This window comes from Herpailurus yagouaroundi, unplaced genomic scaffold (assembly GCF_014898765.1).
Source record: "Herpailurus yagouaroundi ecotype Mexico unplaced genomic scaffold, PumYag 160, whole genome shotgun sequence".
Lineage (NCBI taxonomy): Eukaryota > Metazoa > Chordata > Mammalia > Carnivora > Felidae > Herpailurus > Herpailurus yagouaroundi.
The window spans coordinates 20,225,290-20,250,954 of NW_024412401.1; the positions used below are offsets into that span (position 1 = coordinate 20,225,290).

The 25,665-nt window shown below is 45.1% G+C and overlaps 1 protein-coding gene and 1 long non-coding RNA gene across 3 annotated transcripts; one reads left to right on the top strand and one right to left on the bottom strand.

The window, feature by feature from the left end:
• On the top strand, window positions 1–25,665 carry PHF24 (PHD finger protein 24). Of its 2 annotated transcripts, none has more exons than XM_040481561.1 (8): window positions 1–201; window positions 14,562–14,943; window positions 15,607–15,792; window positions 19,144–19,222; window positions 19,537–19,742; window positions 20,090–20,250; window positions 20,765–20,860; window positions 21,181–25,665. In XM_040481561.1, the coding sequence occupies exons 2-8, from the start codon at window positions 14,566–14,568 to the stop codon at window positions 21,275–21,277; spliced, it is 1,203 nt and encodes a 400-aa protein (XP_040337495.1). In that variant the 5' UTR covers window positions 1–201; window positions 14,562–14,565; the 3' UTR covers window positions 21,278–25,665. The 2 variants fall into 2 exon arrangements, with proteins under 2 accessions (XP_040337495.1, XP_040337494.1); XM_040481560.1 differs by lacking the exon at window positions 1–201 and adding an exon at window positions 731–887.
• Window positions 16,505–18,004, bottom strand: LOC121034618 (uncharacterized). Its single transcript, XR_005792533.1, has 2 exons — window positions 17,024–18,004; window positions 16,505–16,633 (listed from the first exon to the last, which is right to left on the bottom strand). It is a non-coding gene; the product is annotated as an uncharacterized LOC121034618 (long non-coding RNA).

Here is a 25,665-nt window from a genome sequence, read left to right on the forward strand (position 1 = left end):
CTTCTGGCCTCCTGACAAGCTGGCTATTCTGATAGTCTGAGGGATGAGGCTTCTGCAGCAAAAAGTGGGTTACATTACAGTACTGCCTGCTGCTGGAGATGGAAGACCAATAACCTCTGAAAGCAGCACGCAGGAAGAGTGGGGGCAGCAGGGCGCTTTGTGAAGGCTCATTTAGACACTCCGCAGTGGGGTACTGCGAAGGTGAGTGCCCTAACGCGCGGGTCGTCCCCCCGGAGGCCTGACTGGGCAGCTGGGCTTGGCGAGAGAGGAGAGGGCCCCCGGCCGAGGCCGCTTGGATGAGTCATTCTCACCTCCCCAGGCAGGTGCGGGCTGCAGGACGCTTCGCCTCGGCGGGCGGGCAGGAGCCACGAGCCGCCGCGGAGCCCCCTTCCGAGACGCCTCCTCGGGCCGGCACTGACCTTGCCGTCGGCTGCCCGGCTGCCGAAGACCCGGCGCCGCAGAGCGGGGAGCTGGTCGGGGGCGCCCACTGGCACCCGGACCCACAGGTCGTCGGAGCCGGGCGCCGCCTTCCTGCGGTCCCTCAGCGCCTCATTCCTGCGCGAGGTCGCCAAGCTAAGCTGCGAGGGCCGCGCCTCGAGGCGCGGGAGGGCGGAGCGCGACGCGCGCCCACCGGCCCGCGGAGGTCTTCTGGCGCGGGCGCACGCGCCGCAGCGCATGGGGCGGGAGACAGGGAGGGTGGGTGTGCTTGGGGAGCGCGCGCCGCCGCCGCCGCCGCCGCCGCCGCCTCAGCCTGCTGCTCCGCCTGCGCCGCCTGCTCCCGGCGCTCGGCCCCAGCACGCCGGCTCCCGAGTGGCCATGGGCGGCGCGGGGTCCGCGGTGTAGAGTCCGCCGGCCCCGGACCCGCGTCCCGCACCCTGACGGTCCCGGTAAGCGGGGGCGGGGGCGGCGGGGACACGGCAGGCACCCTACGGGACGGGTCTGCGGGCCGCGGACAACCCTCCGGGGACTCTGAGGTGTTGTGTGGGAGCCGCCCCTAAGGGAGTCCCTGTGTAAGTAGATAACCCCCCGAGTGTCCCTGCCTCTGCCCCTTGGGAAAGTTCCGGAGGCGTGCAGGGAGCCGCCCCCATGGAGGACCCCTGTGTGAACGGAGACTCCCAGGGCTGTCTCTGCATTTGCTGCCATGGGGAGGCACAGCGTGGAGGCACTGTCTACCCACAGAGACCTTCTGTATAACTACCGGAGGGCAAGGGTGGTCTCTGGTGGTGTCTCAGTGGAAGACCGTTTGAGAAGACAGGGGAGCCTCAGGAGCCTGCGCGGTGGGGATGGACCCCACAGAGGACCGCTGTATAAAGGAATACCTTAGACTGTGCCCTGGAACTGCCTGGAATGAACCTCTGACTGGAAGGAGAGGACCCTGCTGCGGGATCTAGGCCAGGAGTAACTTCCCATATGCCCAAAGGACTTTAGCCTTGACCTTTTTAGGGCTCAGTGTGCCCTAAATTGTGCCCCTCCAAGGTGATCGAGAGGCTGGGGCCCTGTGGGGCTGCTGCCTTTGTCCATTCCTTCCCCGACCCCATTAGAAAATGTATTTTCCGTGGTAGCCCAGGTTGTCTCGAGGCTGGATATTTGTGGAGGCAGGAACTTCTATTAGAGCAAAGGACATAAGGGAAGGGAGGACAAGTGAGCCCTCTGAAGCTAAGATAGGAGACTTGGGGCCCTGGGCTTGACTATCCATAAGCAAGCAGTAAGATAGGTGGAATAATTGATGCTGGCAGGTCCTGGAAGAGAAAGTCCTTTGAAGGAAGGAAGAAAAGATATGTAGGATTATTGAGCACCCATATACCAAGTACAATGCCAGAGGTGTTTAACATCTCATATAATCCTTACAACAGCATTATGCAATTATCCCCTTTTCAACGTTAGGCACTTTAGACTCAGAGAGGTTTAGCAATTTGCCCAAGGTCACAAAGCTTGGAATCCTGAGATCGGTTTTCGAAATTTATTTGGGAAAAAGTGTCAAAGAGAGGCAGAGGCAAGAATGTATATTTGTTAAGTTGCATTAAGATACCAGGCATAGTATATGGTATATGCAATAGTAAAAAAAAAAAAAATATGCAATAGTATATGCAATATATATGCAATAGTACATGGTCAGTAAATGTGATGCCTAAATAAGTGAATGAGGAGTGTTTAATTGGGGATGAGACTGCTGCAGGAACTGATTTCCCCAGATTTCAGGGTGTGGCTTCCTTCACTGGCAACCCCACTGTAAGGAGGCCTCTGGTTGTCTCCGGACTTAATTGAGGCTGGGAAGAAGCCTCTGGGTGTGGTCTTTGATAGGATTTGGCTGGGGAACAAGAGGAATGCTTCAGAGGATGGTGTTCTAAGACTACCCTCCCAGCTTGCAGAATCCTTGGGGGAGAGGTGGGAGAGACAGGGTCACTTTTAGGAAACATGATTCATAGTGGCTTTGTGGCCCTCTGACTACATGCACCAACAGACTTTGGTCCACAGATAACATGCAGGACACTTTTTTCCCCAAAGTGCTTCTGCATGATGAGGAGGAGGGCAGAAAAGGTGCAGAGCCAAGCAAGGTTTATTGGGAGTCCATTTTCTGGGGAGGACAAAGGGTCTGCACCTAACACAGTGATGCATCCTCATCTCACCCCTTTGGCTGTGTTAGTGCTTTCATTCCACCTGAATCCTAAGGGTGCAAATTTGGGACCAAGGATAGAGTCTGGTTTCTTGTCCAAAAATGGGGTAGTGAGGGAAGTAAGCAATGTATTCATCAGAGAACCATTCTGAAAGAGTTTTCCTGTTCCCCTATTATCCTTCTTCCACATAGCCAAACCTAGTGACATCCTCCCTTAATAGAAGTGGCTGTCTTCGGCTCCTGGGGTTACTTAGGAAAGATCAGGCTTGTGAGAAAACAAAACAAGCTGATTTGCCAATTGTTAGCTTTTCTTTTTAAACTCAGTGGTTGCCTGATGCATGGGTGTGGCACCTCAGGCACAGCTCCCTCAATGGAGTAAATTCTGACAAAGGTTTACATTGGTTCATCACTTCTCCATTACAAAGTGTTTAAAATCCCCACTTCAGTTTACACCCCTCTCATCAGTTTAACACACCAAAATAAATAGGGTTGTGTGTGTGTGTGTGTGTGTGTGTGTATTTTTTTAATATTTATTTATTTTGGGGAGAGTGCAAGCTGGGGAGGGGGAGATAGAGGGGGACAGAGGATCCAAAGCTGGCTCAGAGCTGACAGCAGTGAGCCCGATGTGGGGCTTGAACTCATAAACTGTGAGATCAGGACCTGAGGTGAAGTCAGACACTCAACTGACTGACCCACCCAGATGCCCCATTTTTTTTTTTTAAGGAAAATCAGAAGGAGGGGCGCCTGGGTGGCTCATTCAGTTAAGCATCTGACTCTTGATTTCGGCCCAGGTCATGATCTCATTGTTCGTGAGTTCAAGGCCCTCATTGAGCTCTGCACTGATGGTGCTTGGGATTCTCTTTCCTCTCTCTGCCCTCCCCACATTCTCTTTCAAAATAAATACACTTAAAAAAAGAAGAAGAAGAGAAAGGAGCAAGCCTGCAAATCTGGAAATATGACCTTTGCTCTAATTCAGAATATGTCATTGGGTTTTTTTTCCTTACATTCTTCTTGGTATCACACCCTCTCATGTCCCTGGAAAAATTGCTATGTGGCTTCAGGTGCTCCCCAAATATTGCACTTTGAATATCATCTCCCTGATGTCCAGCATTGGGTAAACATAAAGATTACAAAAATCCTAAGAGTACTAACTCTCCGCTAAACACAACATGAGTAAAATCATTCCAGAATGGATGTGAAGGATGTCACCTGGTGGCCTTAATCTACTCATTAAAAAAATAAAAAAAAAAAAAAAAAAGCTCTCTCCAAAGGGAAATAAAATGGGAGAGAACTTCACGTGCATGTACTGATATACCTGGGTTTTACTTATGGACTTTAATCTTCCACATCTTCTCTGATCATATTCTTAGCCTTTAATCTTCCACATCTTCTCTGATCATGTTCTTAGTTTTCTTCTTCCTACATTTGCCATATTTTTGACAGTGCTTCCTTTTCCTCAAACATGAATGGGACTTTCCTCAGCCCATTTCCCATACCCCCTCTATTTTTTCCAGTACACCTGTTCCTAAGTGGATCATATTTATGCAAATAATTTCATTTGTCTTTAGTTACAGAATCTTTATCTTCTAGTCCCACCTGCTTTTCTCCAACAATGCTCTTGGTTTCTGCTGTCTTCATTTCCCAGATTGATTTATTCATTCCTGATGGGAATATCATTATCCATTCCACCCTGAGTCTTAATGACCAAGTTCTGACAGGAATTGCTTACCAGCTTTGGACCAAGAAACCAAGACCGTCAGTTTATAGATGGAGACATGATTACTTTTTCCATTATAACATCCCTCTCCAATTCCCTCAGAGATTCATATATATTTACTAAGTGCAACCTACTTGCCAGGCACTATGCTAGATATGTATGACAGTTGCTTGCCCTTGAGGAGTTACATAGAATCAGTCTGCATGTCTCTAATCATTTACTATAGAGTAAGAAAAGTAAGGGGAAATTATAGCTTTACAGAGTACCTATAGGTTATGTGCCTCCTCTGGCAGCTACACTGTTAACCCCCCTGACATTACCCTCCCCAAATTACTTTTGCCCATACGCTTTGAGTGAACTTCCCACACTCTTAGCTTCTTATGATAATGACAATACCTTATATTTGGATAACTTGTTATAGTTAGAGCCCTTTTACATACATGATTCTATTTGTTTTTGAGGAATGTTTCATCTTCCTGGGGTCTTCTTACTAAAGCAACAGTGTGTGGGGTGCCTGGCTCACTTTCTCTTTTTCCTGTTTGTTTTTTTTTTCCTTTTTGGAGTCTCCTAATCAAATTTATGGGTCTCCCAGAGGGAAAGCGCCAGTGATTCACTACAGTCACCACCTACCAGCTCTTAGGCTATGGAGAAGAGTTTCCTGATGGGTCCAAAAGCCAAGCAACATGCTCGCTGGTCAGTTCTGCAACTTAGCAGGGCTATCCTACCACCTGACCTCAGAAAATTAAATTATCTGGGTTTTTTGCCTCCTGAAATCCAAATACATATTCCCTTCTAAACAAATATTTTAAGCATACTGTCTCAAACAAGTTTTGTGGGGCTGATTCATATGTGAAGGCAGTTTTGCTTGCCTATTTCTATCCAGCAACCAGCTGGCTTCATACCTCCTGAGCTATGATGGAGTCCCCATATAGCAATCCATGCCTTGGCATGTGCTTTTACCTCTTCCTGGAATTCTTTTTTTTTTTTTTTTCCTTAGCCACTCGGGTAACTCCCACTCATATTTCAAAATTTAGCTCAAGCAACACCTTTTTTTTAAATCCTACACTCATGCCCCCTACACACACATATACACTGCATTCTCACAGGCTGAGTGAGATTCCGTTTGTTCATTCTACCAACAGTTATTAAGTGCCTGATTTGTGCCTGACACATACTAGGCTGCACTCAGCAAATATTTGTAGAATCGATAAACAAGTAAATATAATTAAGGTGTAATAAGTTTATTAAATGGGGTTGAATCTGTGCTTCAGGGGCCTACAGCAGAGAACAGGAGTTCCTCTCCATCTTGCTGAAAAGCTCTGCTTGCTAAGTGCAGTCACACCAGCCAGTCACTAATGATGTGCTATTTCTTAACTATTGCTCTGCTTCTGTGGGAAGCCAGCACTGTAGCTTTTCATGAAGACTCATCCCAAGCCCCCAGAGGCTAAGGATCATGCCATAATTGTGTTCTCATGTATATTAGAGCTTTGATGGCTTTTAGTAAATATTAAAAACAGGACCTCCTTCATGTATCACTCTCTTGAGCAGAGTTCAGGGAGACAGTTTTTATTCATTCTTTAGCCCTTCTGCTGCTCGGAAACCCCAAAGGAGCCCTGTGCAGTTGAGGCTGACTATGTCTCTCTGGACTGACTGAAGCCAGTGCTGCTGTGCTGGATAAATAGAATGAAAGAAGAGAGGGAGGTACCAGGTAGACCCTTTCAGAGTCTGCAGATATGAAAACTAAAAGTAATCTGTAAATTACCGCTAGTCAACAGGAATGGTTGATTATGAACAGGCTCCCAGAGCACTGTCATGAGACACTGCATTCCTAAAGCAAAACTCTTTGATGGCTTTTGTTTAAAGTCTTGAGATTGATGTTGATGTCTGCAGTGAGCTTAGAGTCTGTGCTGTGCATTTTGCATTTTTTTAGACCCTGGTTCTGCTGATTTTCCATACCCTTGTGGCTAATTACCTTCTACGTTAAGTATGTGACTTTCCCTGAGGCTCTCAATCCTTTAGGCACATGCTTCCTGGAACCAACTGTCAACCACCTTGAAATTTTTCACTCTCGGGACGCCTGGGTGGCGCAGTCGGTTAAGCGTCCGACTTCAGCCAGGTCACGATCTCGCGGTCCGTGAGTTCGAGCCCCGCGTCGGGCTCTGGGCTGATGGCTCAGAGCCTGGAGCCTGTTTCCGATTCTGTGTCTCCCTCTCTCTCTGCCCCTCGCCCGTTCATGCTCTGTCTCTCTCTGTCCCAAAAATAAATAAACGTTGGGAAAAAAAAATTAAAAAAAAAAAAAAAAAGAAATTTTTCACTCTCATGTGCAGATGCTGCACATGCTAAATTTCTCCAGCCCAAACCCAGTGGGGAAGATATAGATTTTCAAGCTTCCTACTTGTGCCCTTAGGGCAACAGCCCTGTGGGCCAGGCCACAGTGCCACAGGACACACCATAAATGCAGGAGACCATGATCTTGATAATATTCTCTCTTTTCTTACTGTGGTTATACAAACTGGCTAAATTCCAGAATTCTATAGCTATCCCCTGTGGTCAGAGAAATTACCCATAACTACTATATGGTTACTTGTTCTCATCCCTGCTAGCCCTGAACCACCACCATTCAGGGTCCACCTCTGGAGAAGCAGAGTAGATATGATGAGATGAGCGGATGACTCTGTAGTTTTTAGAACTGAGTTCTGAAGATTTAGTTGTCTCTCTGGACAATGTTGAGGAAGAGAAAGGGTACTGACACCATGATCTCAAATAAATTTCTTATGTTGTTCAGTCATCTCTGCAACATTTATTTAACAAAGATTTATAGAACCCATGCTCTGTGGAAGACCATGGGAAGCATATAAATTTTTTTCTCTTTTGATGTCACTGGAAACCTGAAATTCCTTTTTCCACCTGTTCAACCCACTTTCTGGTTATTTTCCTTTGTCCCTCCACTCAGAGGTTTTCTTTGCCTTGTTGCAACCTAGGAAAGCCCTCGTAACCTCTAAGCAATCACTTTTAGATGCTTTTGAGCCTTTTTCAAACAGTTGCCAGCCCTATATCAAGAATCAGATGAAAGAAATAAAAAGCATCCAGATTGGTAAAGAAGTAAAACTTTCAGTATTTGCACATGACATGATATTATATGTAGAAAACCCTGAAGAATCCACCAAAAAACTACAATAACTGATAAATGAATTCAGTAAAGTCACAGGATACAAAATTAATTTTAAAAAAAGAATCAGGGGCCCCTGGGTGGCTCAGTGGGTTAAGCGGCCGACTTCAGCTCAGGTCATGATCTCATGGTCTGTGAGTTCGAGCCCTGGATCGGGGCTTTGTGCTGACAGCTCACATCCTGGAGCCTGCTTCCAATTCTGTGTCTCCCTCTCTCTCTGCCCCTCCCCTGCGTGCGTGCTCTCTCTCTTTCCCTCTCTCAAAAATAATAAACATTAAAAAATTTTTCATAAAAATAAAAAAAGAATCCGATGAAAGCAAGTACAGTAAATGTACCTTACAGTTAGCATGCCAAATGAGGAGACTCCTGCCTGTTAGGAGGGCTATTTCCCAGTCTTCTCATAGGTACAAATCTTTATAGAGAGCTTGGGAAGAGGTTCCCTAGCTGCCTTCCCCTTCCTTACTTCTCCACCAGCTCCTTCTATGAAGCAACCCTTCCTCCTCTTACTCCCACTACTTTGCCCTTATAAATATTATCACTGTGTTCTAAGCATGTACTCTGCAGAGAATGGGTGTGTCTTGTACACACACCAAGCTCCTCACATATGTCTTACTGCCTGACAAATACATCTAGACCAACTTCTCTTACCCAAAGAAGGATTTTGGTTTTGTCATCTGTTTTCATTTCCTCCAGATCATATAGCCAAACAGCTCTATTCTACCTTCTTGTCCCTGTTATTCACCACCCCCCCTGCTCCTGCCCTCTGAGGTTATTTTCCAAGCCTTCCTTAGATACCACAAATTCTCTGGCAGTAACATCATTCTTGAGACAATGTCTTTTTATTTTTCTTTCATCTTTGTTAAGGAGGTGGAAAACCCAATTCCACCCATCAGCCAAAGAAGTAATCATTAGTTACCATTTGCGGAATCTTTACAACTTGATTTCCTTTTAACTCACTCTTCTTCCTAGGACTTCTTCCAGCACAGGAAGGGCCAGGTTTTTCTCAGCAGGCATTTGTTTTTACCCATCACTAATCACTACCACTTGTTTCTCTAGAAATTAGAGCTGATTTTGTTAATTTCTCAAACACCCAGGTGCACATCATGGATATTTCAACACACTTGCTTTTAATCAAGGTGTCTTTTGTATACAGGTTTGGTCCTCTCTGTTAAGCATTAAGGGTTTAAACCTCACTCTTTGAAGCCTACTTCTATTGTGTCCTCACAGTTTACTCTTAAAATCAAAGTCATGTTTATTCAAAATGACTTTGGGCCTTGTTTGGATTTTGGCAGTTTCTTTTTAATGGTTCTGCTCTACATTTTCCGCCCTTATGGACATAAAGTGGCCTAGAAAACTGAACCATCTCAGGTAAAAGCAATAGAAGTACTCCAGGATCCTGTGGTCAGGGATGGAAAGTGGTTTTTAATTTGTTTTTATGTTTGTTTTGCTGGTGGATGTCATCTTCAGTCTTCATTGAAGTTCCTTTAAAGATAAACTCCCCAAACCACTGCAGTGACATCATTAACAGTTGAGATAGCTTAATAGTGATTCTTGTTATCCTTACAGAGAATAATGGGTTGTAGCAGGACTGCAACATGTTGGGAGATGCCTGTGGTTAATTTGCTGATACACTATTAATGAGTCAGTTCACTTATAGAGCAACCCTCTTCATTGGCTGGCCTTTGTTGAGAACTCTTACTGCATTATCTGAAAAAGCCAGTGGGAACCAAATACATACCATTGATTTTCCTCCAATGAATCATTCTTAAAAAAATGACTTTCGTATAGTTATTTTAGGTCTCCAAATAAGCATTTCTCAACTTTGTTTCAACCTATACTTTCTTGCTAAGAAACTTAAATGTCTTGTAACTAATCCCTAAAATTTATAATACAACTTCTGGAAGGAGGCTGCCCCCAATAGTACTTTTTGTATCTCCCGAAGAACCAAGAGGACACTGTCAAGCTCTGCTGTTTTGTAGTCTATTTAAAAAAAAAAAAAAAAAAAAAAAAGTGATGACTTTAATATTTGCTTTACAGATATAAATATGTATTATAATTTATTCACTTCTTCTATCTTCTTTCCTCTTGGAGTTCAAATATATATCCCCCACCTGCCCCCAGGATCCAGCCAGTGAGAATCATTGCTCTGATCTTTGTGTTCCTATTGGATTAAATCAGTTTTTTCTCTTTATTTATGGCATGAATATATCACAGGTTTTTTAATAATCCTCCTATTGACATTATTTCCACCTTTTTATAATTGTAAAAAATTAGCCGGTAAATATTCTTTTACCTTTATGCACAAGTCAAAGAGAATCAGCCTCTCAGTAGGGTCTTCTTCAGTCAAAGATGTTAGTAGCTGTCCATCTCTGTTAGAACCACAGACTCTTTTATATCATTTTATTTTAACTCTAGTATACCAAACATAGTATTATATTAGTTTCAGGTGAACAATATAGTGATTTAACAATTCCATGCATCACCCAGTGCCCATCATGACATGTGCACTCTTTAATCCCCATCACCTATTTTGCCCATTTCCTCATCCACCTTCCCTCTGGCAACCATCAGTTTTAGAACCACAGACTTTTTTTTAAATAGGCTCCACACCCAATGTGGGGCTCAAACAACCCCGAGATCAAGAGTTGCATGCTCCACCAACTGAGCCAGCCAGGCACCCCCTAGAACCACAGACTCTTATGACAAGCTTGAGAATTCTGTTCTTGTACCACAGCAGTCACGGGGAAAGCTTACTACTCCACAATGTTGTCCTTGTCTTTTAGAAGTAACCATCTTTAAATCAAAAGACAAAAATGTGGTTCTCTAATCAAAAATGTAAAATTATTCAAAGGCTGTATTTTTCAAATCGCAGGTCCAGACTCATTGCGAAGTCATGAAATCATTTGGGAGAGTCACTATCAGGATTGTTTTAATGAAATAGGATAGAAAGGATAGAAAATATCAGGGGGCATCACATGTAGTATAAGTAGGATTGTTTCACAAAACTACAGGTTCAGTTCTAGATTTATGAATACATGTTTATAACCATATGTCTACAGAGTCACATCATAAACTATATTTCTTACTATGGGTCACAGTCAAAACTTTTGAAAAACATACCATGAAAGTTTTCTGAGGAAAACCCGGTAGCCTTGGAAATAATTGATTGTGAAGAAGGTCTGCAGTAAAGGGTTGTGTGTCAGTTTTACATTCTTCCTCTTGGTGTGGTGTGTCTGTACCTCTTGCTCTAAGTGGGAGACTTGCTTCCTACCTATCCATAGCACAGCTGGTGCTCTTGAGGCATGTGAACAGTGTCTGGAGACCATAGACCCAGCCTCTTCAAGAATACTCTGGATCCATAGCCTCAGCAAAAGCACTAACATACACACATTCTCCTCTCTACTCCTAGGCCCACCCAGACTAGATTCCTGTTTGGGTTACTTGTAAAAGAATATGATAAAAGAACATGAACATTATAAATGTTTAAGACTACATAATACAAACATGATCATTAACAGAGAGCTAAAGCCCAAGGCAGTAAAGGAAGGTGTCCTGGATCACAGCAGATCCAGAACTAGAACAAGTTATTTTGTTTCTTAAATTCCACTAGTTAGTTGATTTCAAACTGCCCTGTCAGTAAAAAACAAAAACAGAAAAACAAACAAACCCTCCTGCCCTCTCAGTAAATCAGTCAGAGAAAAGCTGAATAAAATACTGTATGATTTCACATACAGGGAATGTAAAAACACAGAATTCCTTGAACTCAGGGCACCTGAGTACAGTTGGTTAAGCATCCAACTCTTTTTTTTTTTTTTTTTTTTTTGCCAACTTAGCTAACATACAGTATGGTCTACTTCAGTAGTTTTCCATAACTAATCACTTACATACAACACCCAGTGCTCATCCCAACAAGTGCCCTCCTCAAGCCCATCACCCATTTTCCCTGTCCCCCCAACCGCCCACCCCCATCAACCCTCAGTTCTCTATATTTAAGAATCTCTTATGGTTTGCCTCCCTCTCTGTTTGTATCTTATTTTTCCTTCCATTCCCCTATGTTCATCTATTGTGTTTCTCAAATTTCACATATGAGTGAAATCATATGATATCTGTCTTTCTCTGACAGACTTATTTCCTTTAGGATAATACCCTCTAGTTCCATCCATGTTGTTGCAAAGATTTCATTCTTTTTCATCACCAAGTAGTATTCCATTGTATATGTATACCACATCTTCTTTATCCATTCAGTTGATGGATATTTGAGCTCTTTCCATAATTTGGCTATTGTTGATAGTGCCTCTATAAACATTCAGGTGCATGTGTCCCTTTGAATCAACATTCCTATATCCTTTGGATAAATTCCTAGTAGTGCAATTGCTGGATCTTAGGGTAATTCTATTTTTAATTTTTTGAGGAACCTCTATACTGTTTTCCAGAGTGGCTGCACCAGTTTGCATTCCCACCAGCAGTCAAGAGGGTTCCCCTTTCTCTACATCCTCGCCAACATCTGCTGTTTCCCAAGTTGTTAATTTTAGCCACTCTGACCAGTGTGAGGTGGTATCCCAATGTGGTTTTGATTTGCATTTCCCTGATGATGAGCAATGTTGAGCATCTTTTCATGTGTCTGTTTGCCATCTAAGCATCCGACTCTTGATTTCAGCTTAGGTCATGATATTGAGGTTCATGAGTTCAAACCCCACATCAGGCTCCATGCTAACAGTACAGAGCCTGCTTGAGATTCTCTCTCTCTCCCTCTCTCTCTCTCTCTGCCCCTCTCCTTCCCTCTCTGCCCCCCAAAATAAATAAATAAAACTTTAAAAATATTGAACTCATAGAAACAGAGTACAATTATGGTTGCCAAAGGCTGAGAATAGGGGGAAATGGGGAAACACTGGTCAAAGGGTACAAACATTCAGTTATAAAATAAGTAAGTTCTGGGGATCTCAGGTACAGCAAGGTGACCATAGTCAATACTATTTTGTATATTTGAAAGATGCTACAAGAGTAGAGCTATAATGTTCTTAATATAAGAATGACAAAATGGTAATTATGTGAGGTAAAGGATGTGTTAACTAGCCTTATTGTAAACATTTTTGCGATATATAAGTATCAAATCATCACGTTGTACACTTTAAATTCATATCGTGTTGTATGTCAATGATATCTCAATAAAGCTGGGAAATAAATGAACATAAAACTGTCCTCTCTCCCTTTACCCTTTATCTAGTCAGTTACCAATTTCTCTAATTTTGTTTCCAGGGTATCAAATAGACTCCGTCAGCATTATTCTTGCTGTCATCATTTCAGTTTAAATCCTCTACATCTTTCCTGGACTATTATAGTAGCCTTCTAATTGGCCCTAAACTTTCCTCCTACCCTTTGCCACCTCTTCACCCACACAAACTGAAAATAGCTTCCTACCCGTTCTTCAGGGTCCACTTTGACTCCCAGTAGTGTAGTCTTAACCTCCCTTTAGGCATTTCCAGTACTTTGTCTCACTCTTCTTTGAGTTCTGATATTAAGTAGCTTTAGTGGTGAGACTGTTCTCCTGTCTTCTATGTCTTATGATGAGTAGTTAGTGCTTTGCACATTGTGCTGTTCAATAAGCCTTGATTATTATGGATTGAGAAAAAGGCTAAAATGGACTCTCTTCTTCACTTTACTTAGAAGAAGCATTCCCCAGCTGAATTCCACTAAGACCTTTCAGGCTAGGAAATAGCAAACCAGCTTTGCAATGTGCCATGTCATGCCCTCACTTAACAGTGCTGTACCCTGGTACTGCAAAGGAAGAGCAGGGATAATGTTACTTCTTAATCTGTAAAGGTGTTATTGAACAGTTCAGTTCATTAAAAAAAAATAACACTAGGGGCCCCTGGGTGGCGTAGTCGGTTAAGCGTCCGACTTCAGCCAGGTCACGATCTCGCGGTCCGTGAGTTCGAGCCCTGCGTCAGGCTCTGGGCTGATGGCTCGGAGCCTGGAGCCTGTTTCCGATTCTGTGTCTCCCTCTCTCTCTGCCCCTCCCCCGTTCATGCTCTGTCTCTCTCTGTCCCAAAAATAAATAAACGTTGGAAAAAAAAAATTTTTTTTAAATAATAATAACACTAGTGGGGTGCCTGGGTGGCTCAATCGGTTCAAACCGGTCGGTTCAAATAGGTTCTAAGTGTCTGATGGGCTTAGATCTCGTGGTTTGTGGGTTCGAGCCCCGCATTGGGCTCTGTCCTAACAGCTTGGAGCCTGGACCCTGCGTCAGATTCTGTGTCTCCTTTTCTTTCTGCCCCTCCCCCACTCGTGCTCTGTCTCTCTTTCAAAAATAAACATTAAATTAAAAAAAAAACATTAGTGAAGTTTTAAAAATGTGAGCAGCACCTTAGGTCAGGTTGTCTATGAAAGAGAAACACACCCACAAAGAAGCATAGGTACCAATTAGAGGGGGCAAAGGATTGTTTGTGACCTTAACCATACGGATTGGGTGGTAGAGTTTCCTATCTAATTAGGAGTCCCCTAAAAATAGGAGATCATTCACTGTGACTGAAAAAATGAGCATTTTATGTGGATTATCCCTGGATGCACTGTGCACAGCACTTATTGGAGGAGTGTTTCTTGTCAGAAGTCTGAAATGTATTGCTGCAGTCTTGCTTTAAGCCTTGGGTCGTCTCATGGGGCAGAGGAAAGACTTGGGCTCTGAAGTTTCTAACTTTCTTAACAAAGGCGTGGGACCCCTAGACCTAATTGGCTTTGGGACACCAAGAAAGACAGAGATACAATTTCACATTTGTAGAATACTTCCCAGTCTACTAAGCACTTTTTAAGCTCATTTTTTAATGTTATCCTCATGACAGCCCTGTGAAGTGCACTGGGCAGATAGCTTCCATTTTTATAAACGAGAAAAACAAACTCACAGAGCTAGTTAAAAATAGCAGTCTTTTGACTCCTTAACAAGTGTTCTCTCCACCTCACCATGCCACTAAGCTCCAGAAAATCTTGCCATTTAGGTGAATGGTTGAAACTGATTGGCCCAACATGGCCATTGGTTGAGTCTGGGCCCCTCTGCTTTTGGTCCACAGAGCCATGGGGGTGTTGATGTCCAAGCGGCAGACAGTGGAGCAGGTGCAGAAGGTGAGCTTGGCTGTGTCTGCCTTCAAGGATGGGCTACGGGACAGGCCTTCCATCCGACGCACTGGTGAGCTTCCAGGGTCCCGCCGTGGCACCGTAGAGGGCTCTGTCCAGGAGGTACAGGAGGAGAAAGAAGCAGAGGCAAGCACTCCAGTGCTCCAAGAAGAGAGCAGTGTCAACCGTGCAGCCTGGGAGAGGCTCCGAGATGGGCGTGGAGTGGAGCCTGAGGAGTTTGACAGGACTAATCGTTTCACACCCCCTGCGTTCATCCGCCCTACCCGGAAGCTGGATGATGACAAGCCTCCTGATATCTGCTTGGAGCCCAGAGAACATGTGAGTATCCAGTTAAGGCACAATCCTCAAGTCTTAGACTTTCTGAGAATCAGAGAGCAGGATAGGACAGCCTGAGTATAGTTAAAATGAGACTCAAAAACAAAAGAACTCCAGAAAGGTGCAGTTGAGTCCAGAACAATCTTAAAGAATTTCTTCTACAAGAATAAAAATGTTACATCCTGGATTGGTTTTGTGAGAGACATGAGGCAGTGGTGATAAGGAATGACATGATAGCAGGGATAGTAGTATTCCCTGTAGGAGGCATTTAGAAATTTGTGGGCATTCAAGAAGGTCACAGTGAGTGGGAATTGCTACTGGTTTTTGATGCCAAGAAAACCAGGGATGCTATGTCCTGCATCCTGCAATTGCAGTGTCCTGCAATGCTTGGGACAGTCTTTCAGAACAGATTTTTTTCCCCAAAAATCCTAGTAGCATCCCTCTTCAGAAACATGATCACAGAAGCCTGAGCATATGGAAAAGCTTACTGATTCTTGTCTCTCCAAGAGAAAGCTCCATCACCTCAACACTGCCTTCAGTTGGAGCTGTTTCTCTGGGCTTCTCCAGGGACACTCAGCCCCGTGTAGGTAGCTCTGTGTTTGGTGGTCATAGGATCTTGCTGCCTACACTGGAATGAATACACTCCCTATTTATTCCTTTCCTCAGGTTGTCAATGATGAGATGTGTGATGTCTGTGAGGTCTGGACAGCTGAGAGCCTCTTCCCATGCAGGATCTGCACCAGGGTTTTCCATGATGGCTGCCTGCGCCGCATGGGCTACATCCAAGGAGATAGTGCAGCGGAGGTGACCGAGACAGCCCACACAGAAACCGGCTGGAGCTGCCACTACTGTGTGAGCCTGGACTACAGGGACAGTAGGCTGCCTCACTGCAGGGAACTTGGCACTTTTACTAGAGACCCAGTCTTGGAACACTGGTTTCTAGGCAGTGACCTAAAGAGGTTTCCAATAGTAGACACATGGATCCTCAAGCTTTCTCTTGAGGACAGGCTTTCTCTACCTCAGCATTATGACATTTTTGGACATAATTTTTTGTTGTGGGGAGTGTATACATTGTAGAATATTTAGCAGCATCCCTGGCCTCTACCCCCATTAGATGTCAGTGGCACCCAACCCCAGTTGTAACAACCAAAAATGTTTCCAGATACTCCCAAATGTGTCCTAGGGGAGAAAACTTATCCCCAGTTGAGAACCACTGAGCTAAAAGAATCAATGGGTAGGATGAGGCTTAATTACTAAAAAGTCTTTTGTTTGGAACATTGCTTTCTCTCTAAGTCTGTGGTTGTCATTCATTGTACTCATCTGAAAAACCAACCTGAAATCCTAACCAGCTTGCCTCCAATAGGTGTAGGCTCTAACATAGGAACACTTACTTCTTAGTCCTAAGATTGTCATTTGGTCTACCACCTAATTCTTAGGAGCATTTGTTCTTTATCTCTAATGTGATCATTATGTAAATTAAATAACAACGGTCTATTGATTCAGAACTTTGCAAATTCTATATAAATGCCTTCTAACTTTTAAAAAGACAAAAGCCAGATTCATATCCATTTCTCAGCACATCTGAATAGAGTTTAACTCTTGCTTTATTGATCTGTTATCCTGCAGGTGTCTTCATTATTCACGGATTTCAGAATAAGGAGCATCAGCAGATCCCCCCTCTTCTTCCTACTGCCTAGAATAAAGCAAAATTGAAGTATAGGACAGTTATTTCCAGCCACTTACACATCTTTTCCCCAGCTGAAGTATGTCATGGTAGACCCTGCTCTACACACCATCTTCTCTAGTCACCACCCCTCCAAACACCAGCCTTTTCACTCCCAGCAACTCTGCTCTGCAGTATTCTGATGTGGGACCAGGTTGAAGGTGTCTCTGTCCTAACCCCCACCCCCACCCCAGAATATATGGCCCCCTTCTTGGCTTTCTGTCATGGTCCTACCATCATTACTAACACTTTCCAGACTTTTTACAAAGGCTTCTTCCAAGCTCTTCCCCTTTATTTCCTTCCCTTCATAGCCAGGCTTCTTGAAAAGACTCCATTAGCTCCTTGTGGCTACTCACCCACCTATAATTCAGCTTCTGCATCCATCATTCTGCTGAATTGTTTCTTTCTTAAGTCACCAGTGACCTAACTGTCAAGTCTAGTGACTTTTTCTCAGGTATCTTCTTACTTGACCTCTCTGGGGTATGTAGCACTTCCTTATTGCCTCTTCTCTGTTGGAGGGATTTGAGTATTTATGAGAGTTATTATGTAAAATATGGAAACTAGAGAAAATAGAAAATCAGTAAAGTCCTATCATATTTGTATAACCACTGTTAATATAACCTTCTACATTGTGCAACTCTCTTTTCTTGGCTTCTCGTATCCTCTACTGATACTCTTCCTATCTTCTCTGACCATTCTGAATGACTTTAGTTAATTTCTTGCTGTAGTCCTAAATGCTTTCTTGGGGTTCTGTTGTTACATTTATCTTTTCTCATTGTACACACTCTCTGCCTGGGTTACTTCATCCACTTCAGTGGCTACAGCTACTGTCTAAACACTAATGATTCCCAAACCTGTGTGTCCAGACCTGAATTTCTTATCTCTTGGATTTACATCCATCTTGTTGCCTCACAGGTACTTCACATTCAGCATGCCCCAAAATGAACTCCCCTTTTCCCCAAAACCTGTTCTCCATCCATTTATTGTCTCTGTCAATAGTAATACCACCACCACCACTCCCCAGGTACCAACACCAACTCATTTCTCTCTTTCATCCTTCACATCCAGTAAGTGATTCTGTCTTCTAATACCTCCAATCTCTCCTCTCTTCTCCATCCTCAAGTCTTAGTTTAGCCACTCATCTTTTTTTACCTGCACTATAGTGACAGCCAACTAACTTCTCCATGCATCTAGACTTTGCCCCTCTAATTCATTCTCCATATAGCAAAGAGTTGACCATGGCACTCTGCCCTTAAAAACCATTTGGTGGGGCCCCTGGGTGGCTCAGTCGGTTAGGTGTCCGACTTCAGATCAGTCATTATCTCATGGTTTGTGAGTTCAAGCCCCACATCAGGCTCTCGGCTATCAGTGCAGAGCCTACTTTGGATCCTCTGTCCCCCTATCTCTGCCCCTTCCCTGCTTGTTCTCTGTCTCTTTCTCTCTAAAAAGTAAATGAACATTAAAAAAAAAAAAAAAAAACATTTGGTGACTCCTCTTTGCCCCAAAATAAAGGCTCATTTGAATAAAGGCTCAGAAATAAAGGGAATTTGAGGCCCTTAAATAAAGGGCATTTGAGGCACTTCACAGTCAGGCTTTGGCCTACCTGTCCCTTATCTTTTATCATTCCTCTTTATTTTCCTTACACACACACACATACACACACACCCTACACTCCTGCCCCACTGAACATCTCACAGTGTTACACCACATTTATTGAAAGAATTGTTTGAGTTCTTTATGAAATCCACAAATGAATACTCATGATATGTCTGTTCCTGTTCTTTGCTGGCATTTTAGGAGAGAAATAACCTACTATAGAGAATCTTTGATAATTTAAAGACTATAAAACTGTATATAAGTGTTAACAAAATAACATATCAGTGCTGTTTTAGAATTAAAGCTTCTATGGCACCACAAAAAAACTCATTTGGTTTTAGGGACTTTGTCATTATGTCATCTCTTTTAAAACCATTATGTATTATTTAAAGTAATACAGCCTACTAGGATCAGTTAGAATTAAACTTCTTTTTTAACTGAAATCCTCTTTGAGCACAGTCTAACACAGAAGCCAGGTACATAAAATGAATAAAGATGGAGCTGCTGCGGTTGATGGAGTTGGGGATTCACACCTTGCCCACTTACTAGTCCCCTTTTCCCTTGAAGCAGCTTCCTAAGGCACTTCCAAGGAATCCCTAGGGTATCTCAGAATAATTTTTAAACTCCTGTCTTCGTAAAAGGGACTCAGGTCTAGAATCAGGATACCAGGCTTCTGGGGAAGATTCTGCCACAGAGTTGGTCAACTCTGAGCAAGTCCTTTCCCCTTTCTAGAAACTCAGTCTCCTTGATTCTGATTAGAGGCTGGGATTAGATGATCCCAGAATTGCCTTCAAATTGAAATACCATTTCCATCCTTCTTGATCCTTGGCTTTTCTTTCTTGCTGGTCTATATGGCCACTGACTCAGCTCTTCTCTTTTTTCAGGACAACCTCAACTTGCTGCTAACTGAGGAGGAAATGTACAGCCTCACAGAGACCTTTCAGCAGTGTAAAGTCATCCCTGGTAAGGCTGCACAGGGCTGTCAGATGCAGAGGGGCTGGCACATTTTTCCTCCATACTTTCTAGGATGAACCATAAAAGGAGTATTCTGGAATTTGGAGGGTAGGGGTAAATAGGTCCCTGTTGGCCAGCAGGGGCACCCACACACCTACCCATTCCCCCCACCCACCACAGCCTCAGTTATCCTGGCTGTGGGAGAAAAAGACTCCACAAAAGCTATGGATGTAGGGGCTCTGGAGGGTAGCCTAGGGGTGAATGCAGATGCCCCAGAGGCTGAGGAAAGGGTGGGCATGGCTAGCATGGGGTGCCTCCCACAGATTGCTCCCTGACACTGGAGGACTTCCTGCGCTACCGCCACCAAGCAGCAAAGCGGGGGGACAGTGACAGGGCTCTAAGCGAGGAGCAAGAAGAGCAGGCAGCCCGCCAGTTTGCAGCCCTGGACCCTGAACATCGAGGACACATAGAGTGGCCTGACTTCTTGTCCCATGAGTCCCTCCTGCTTCTGCAGCAATTGCGTCCCCAGGTGAGGGCAGCTGGGGTGAATGTTGATGGGATACTGGGTGACAGAGACCTGGGAAGCATGCCAGGTAGGTTGGGGGAGCACTAGGTACTGTCTTAGCAGGGACCAGTACCAGGAAAGGGCTCACCTTCTACCCAGTAACAGGTGGTCCAGTGCCTAAGCTGGGGAAACTGCCCAAGGAAGATTGATTTGCATTGAACCCAACTGCAAATGTTAATGCTACCAGAAAGCCTCTGGGCAGCTTCAAAGGGAGGCTGCCAAGGTGGTAATGGAGGTAGGATTCTCTATGGCTTGACATTTTACAAAATATTTTCAGCTCCCAAGATCTTAACTTGTGTCTTCTTCCCCAGAACTCTCTGTTAAGGCTTCTGACAGTCAAGGAGCGGGAGCGAGCCCGGGCCATCTTCCTGGCACGGGGCAGTGGGAACACTATCAGTGAGGCAGAATGCCGCGGAGCCCAGCATTCTTGGTTCTGCAAACGCCTTGCAGAGGCTCCATCCTGCAGTGTCAGGTTTGCTCCCTGCCAATCCCTGCCCCCACTCACATGCCCTTATCCTTTTTCCATGCCAAATGGCCCTTGGCATAAAAGGTACCTCTCTGTTTCTTCTGTCAACGGATAGGAGAGGATCCTCCTGTGCATTAGACAGTGACTCCTGTTGGGCCAAGGCATAGGGCATCCCCTCCTCCAAACTGTGGCCCCATATCAGAAAAGCCTGGGGGCTCAAGCATCCGACTTGGGCTTAGGTCATGATCTCACTGTTTGTGAGTTCAAGCCCCACGTCCGACTCTGTGCTGACAGCTCAGAGCCTGGAGCCTGCTTCAGATTCTGTGGTCTCCCTCTCTCTGCCCCTCCCCCATTCATGCTGTCTGTCTGTCTCTCTCTGTCTCTCTCTCTTTCAAAACTAAATAAACATTAGAAAAGCCTGGACATGCATGTCCAGAGCCATGGATGGGTTCACCAGAGTTTGGGAGGAGCCAGACCTTTCACTTTCCCACTGCTAACCACATATCATTGTGTCCAACAGTATCAGCCATGTGGGTCCCATAGCAGATAGTAGCCCAGCCAGCAGCAGCAGCAAGAGTCAGGACAAGGCTCTGCTGCCAACAGAACAGGAGTCCAGGTGAGTAGAACCTCCTTAAGGGGCTGTCTGCACCCCTACCCTTTAACACACATAAGTGGGCATTACTAACTGCCACCCCAAAACAGCAAGTGCCTATCCCAGAAACCAGGCTCCAAGAATATACATTTGACTACAGATATATAGGATCAGTTGGCTGGTCTGTCAACTTGGAAGCACAGCCAGTCATACCTATGTCAGCCAAAAGCCAGGGCTTCTCTGAGTTTTGCTCAGCTCAAGCTGTACTGCCACTGGGACCAGGTCTCACGAGCCTTCAGGCTCTACAGCCAATCTCACAAACCTGTTCTTTGCTCCCACTCCAGATTTGTGGATTGGCCTACCTTCCTGCAGGAAAATGTTGTCTACATCTTGGCCGCTCGCCCCAACAGTGCAGCAATTCATCTGAAACCCCCAGGATAGCATGGAGCAGAGAAGCTGGGGGACAGTGATGTTCTCTCCCTCCTTTCCTTTTGCCCTTTCCCCCTTCCCCCCCACCATCCTCTGCCTGAGACTTACGGGGATGGAGCACTGCCAGCATCTCAATTTGCCACTAAGCTTTATGGAACTGAAATCACTCTTCCCCTCACAACAGAGGCAGTAAATGCATTGCCACCAGGAAAAGCCCTGGGAGCTGTGGCAGTATCCGCTCCTGGACCCACCCCCCTACCCTCACATCACAGACTGGACCTGCCACTGCACACATATGTGCATACACACACATATACCCATGCCTAGCTGTCCATGCCTTCAGAGACCTGGTTCTTCTTCATTGAAAAAGGATCAAAATTCCTTTGTGAAGCTCCTGGTTATAGATTGGAGGGTGGGGGGTCTCTGTTTACTCCTTCTATTGGCCGGTTCTGATTTCCTATAGACAAGTCTCTGGCCAAGTGATTCTTGATAATAGGGCACATCAGACTCACGTGTTGTCCTGGAGATGCTGACAGGTTCCCTCTTCCCCAAATGAAAATCCCTTCTGTGGTGAGCCACTGTTCTGGTAGGTGTGTGCTATGTCCCTCAGGTATGTTGGGGTGACAAAATTATTGAAAACCACCACTGGCACTTCAGCCCTTTATTTATTTCAATTCTAATTTCTAGAGACAGAGAAGGTAACTAGTCTTTGGAGTCCTAATTAGAAGAGGGGAAGGCAGCCCTTCCCAAGAACCCAGAATTCTAGGAACCTCTCACCACATCTTTCAAGTCCAAAAGTCTTTAGAACAGTTAAAAACCAAGATGAGCCACACTGGCCCCTGCTTTGCACATGGGAACACATGGCCTAGAGCCCAGGGGGCCTGAATAGAACAAGTATGATGGCAAGAACCACAGGCCTCTGTATTAGAGGCCTCATCCAAGTTGGCTACCACAGAGACCCGAAGCTTGATCTCCAGTGAGGACAAGGTCTGGATGGAAAAAGAAAAGAGAAGCCTTGTGCTTTTCCATCTTTCCACCTCAACTCACCTGTAGACCTGGAAAAAAAAAGTGTGCCATTGCATAAAGAACAAGAGCCAGCCTCTCCCACAGCCCAAGAAAGAGCAGTTCCACAGAAGCCCTCAGTGAGGACTCCTTTCAACCACCCTGACAATGAGGGTAAGAAGCTGGAGCTAAGAAGAAGATTTGCATCTCAGCTCTTGATCAGAGAAAGTCTGAGCAAGGCCTCACAGAAGAAGATTCATTCTTCTCCCCATCACTGAGATAGGGCCTGAGTTGCTGCTTCTCCCTACATTTCTGAGCCCCAGCTGTCCTTACTAAGTTCTCATTAAGTTCTCAAGTCACTGTATGTTGTGGGTCAGCCCTGGCCCTGGAGTCCAGGTTCTGTTTCCAGCCTGACAACTTAGGTTTAGCCAAATTTGAATACTAGAGAGGGGGTTGGCTTGATCATGTAGAAGCTAACATATCTCCATTGCTCAAGGCACTTGTACTAAATTGGGTGCTTACAGAAGAAGTAGCATACAGCTCAGTGTGGAGATGCTCAGAAAAAAGTGGGGACCTGCAACCAGGGTCATGGTAAGAGTACTATATGCTCTCCTGTAGAAACTGCCTGACCCAGAATCAGGGTGAGAAACTTCAAGGGTTGGATAATTCAGTACTGAAATGAAGGAGACAGAAGATCAATTTGGATTCATGTATATGGCTCTGAACATTTTAAAACCCACAACTTTTTGTAAATACTTCTTAGGCATACTCCCAAGATTGATCAGTTAGGAGGGGCCATTATTTAGTTTAGCCAGAAAAAATAAAAAGCAAAAGCACAGGACTCTTGGGTCCAAGGACTGCCTCTGAAGCAGCCAGACCTGGGGTTTTACACTGAGAAGATTAAAACACATTCAGCACAGGGACTCTTGCTTGCTGGTAAATCACCTTGTATGCCAATGGCCTTGGGCTGCTGGATTACAGACAGGGAATTTTGAGTAGAGACAAGCTCTGGGCTTTGAGAGTTGAACCGCTTTTTTCTCCTGCCTCAGCATCAGTTATAGAGACTGGAAATATATCTTCTTGTTCCCTGATCCTTCACAGACAAGGTGATGCCTACCTCTGTGGAACTGCAGCTTCTAGCTTTCTGTGGGTGAGTGGTGAAAGACCATGGTCATATCAGGCCAGGTACATCCCAGGGCCTAGCAAAGCAGGCCCTGAATTTCTTCCACAGTAGGATCAGGCCCATTTGGGACTATCTCTCTCCCTGTTCCAAGACAGCAAGTTTTCTTGGTAGGTGCATGCTATAGAGGGCCCAGAGGACCCCAGCATAGAGTTCCCAGTCCACAAGAGTCCTAAGAAGCAAAACATGGAGGAATAACTAGCCTCCTCTCCATTAGGCATGTAGCTTTTTACTAATGAAGAGGTTCCTTTGTTCCCAAAGACCAGAGTTGCAGAAGGCCCATCCCAACCCCCCTGTCTGGGATGACCCTTTCCAGTGTCCCAATCCATGGAGCTCCTATGCAATATATATGAAGATGTTCAAACTTTCATAAACCTAGTGAAACCGATTCCCTTTCCTTTTCCTCAAGCCTTTCCATCACTGTGACTATCTGAAATTCTGCCAAGTACAAAAATTAGTGTCTGACTCTAAGGGTTTGAGAAAATGTTCCTTCCAGTCATTTCTTCCTGGCTGCCCCAAATTGAGCTCAGTGCTTTTTACAAGCACCACCTGCTCCACCCACTACCAATGGAGGTTAAGATTATGTTTATGCTCCTCCGAAGACTACTTGCCCTAGGCCTATTTTTCACCAAACACTCCTTTTCCTTATGCTCAGATTTAAAGAAAGGGGCATATGAATGACACAGTGGAGCTGCAGGGACAGAGGGTAAGCTGAGGCAGTAGCTATGGCCACATAATCTCTCCAGGTCTGCTCTGTGGCTTCCTCTCCTGAGACAAGCCTTCTGCAACAATGGTAGGCTCTGTGCTTTGAGTAAAGGCCCCTTTGGATCCCAGAGATGGAGCAGTTCCTTTGCTCCCAGGTACTGGCCCACTCCCAAGTGCTTTTCTTCCTTTGAGAACAGCCAGAGCCATGAGCACATTGCCTCTTCCCACCTTCAGTCCAAGTGACTGGGCCTATAGCGCAGGCACTGGCCTTTTTGGCCCTGGTGCTCCCTATGGGATGTCACCCTGGCTTTGTTTGAGTGGCCAGATCTGGGAGTTTCAGCATTCCTATTACTAACATGGGAGGCACAGGATCAAACTCCCTGGGAAGAGGGCACCTCACTGGGGAGTGAGTCCAGAATTGTGCCTAGGCCTCTTAGTCTGAAGCACACCTTCAATCATTGCAGGTTTCATGGCTTCAGTAAGAGTGGTGCAAGGAAGCCCTAAAGCCAAGAGGCATAAGCTGTCTGGCAGGGGCCCAGGCTAGCCATGACCACCGCAGAGCCAAGAATAACCTCCAGGCAGGACTGGTAGCAGACTCTAGTGATCCTACAAGCATGACCCCTTCAAACTAGCAGAGTAAAGGCAGGAATATACTTGGCACTAAAAGGCAGACCAACTGGATGTCAGGACAACATCCTGTAGCACCTGTAACCATAACCCTTTTTACTCCTCAATTTACAGTAGAATAAAATTGCTACTTTCTCCATGCCACTTAGTTTGAATATGCCCAGGATCTCTCTCTGGGCTCCTGGCTACAGCTCAGAGAATAGAGATCTCCTGGCTGGAGAATGGAAAATATTAATGTATCATGCCTGTTCCCTATAGCTCAGTCCTGGAATGGGGTAGGACTGGGCATTTCCCCTGCTGTTGCTTTCCTGCTGCCACTGCTTTTGGCAACCTTGAAAGGAAAGAAAATAAACAGGTGACGGAATTCCACTAGACCCAACTAACACTAAGGAAAACCTTCCCTCTGAGCCACATGTCCTGATGACCAAGATTGTGGACAGGGTGTCACATCTGTCTGGGCCAGTGACTAAGAAGCCCAATCACATTCTAGTTTGGATAGCATGTGTTGGCATGACCATAGATGAGAACATCAAGGTATAAGCAGCAAGGCCTTCCCATATCCATGTGAAACAAAGGCCTTCAAGCTTAGCCTTCTTTAAGAGATGGCCTATGCTCTATCTGCCAGCCAAACACAGGATTGTGAGGGGGGGCTCAGAACAGTCAAGCAACTGTGGGGTCCAATGCCCTCTAGCCCCTTGTGCCCTTCCTATGTTCTTTTCTGAGGAAGGCAACTTGACAGTAAGCTGAGGGGAACATCCCCAAGCCCTGTCTTTCCCATCACTACAGCTGCATGCTCCTCCCTATGGCTCAGCCTTCACTCCTGAAGGAGCTGATGCTCCCAGAGGCTGGGCACAGTGAAAATCATAATAAAGAGATTGTGATGCTA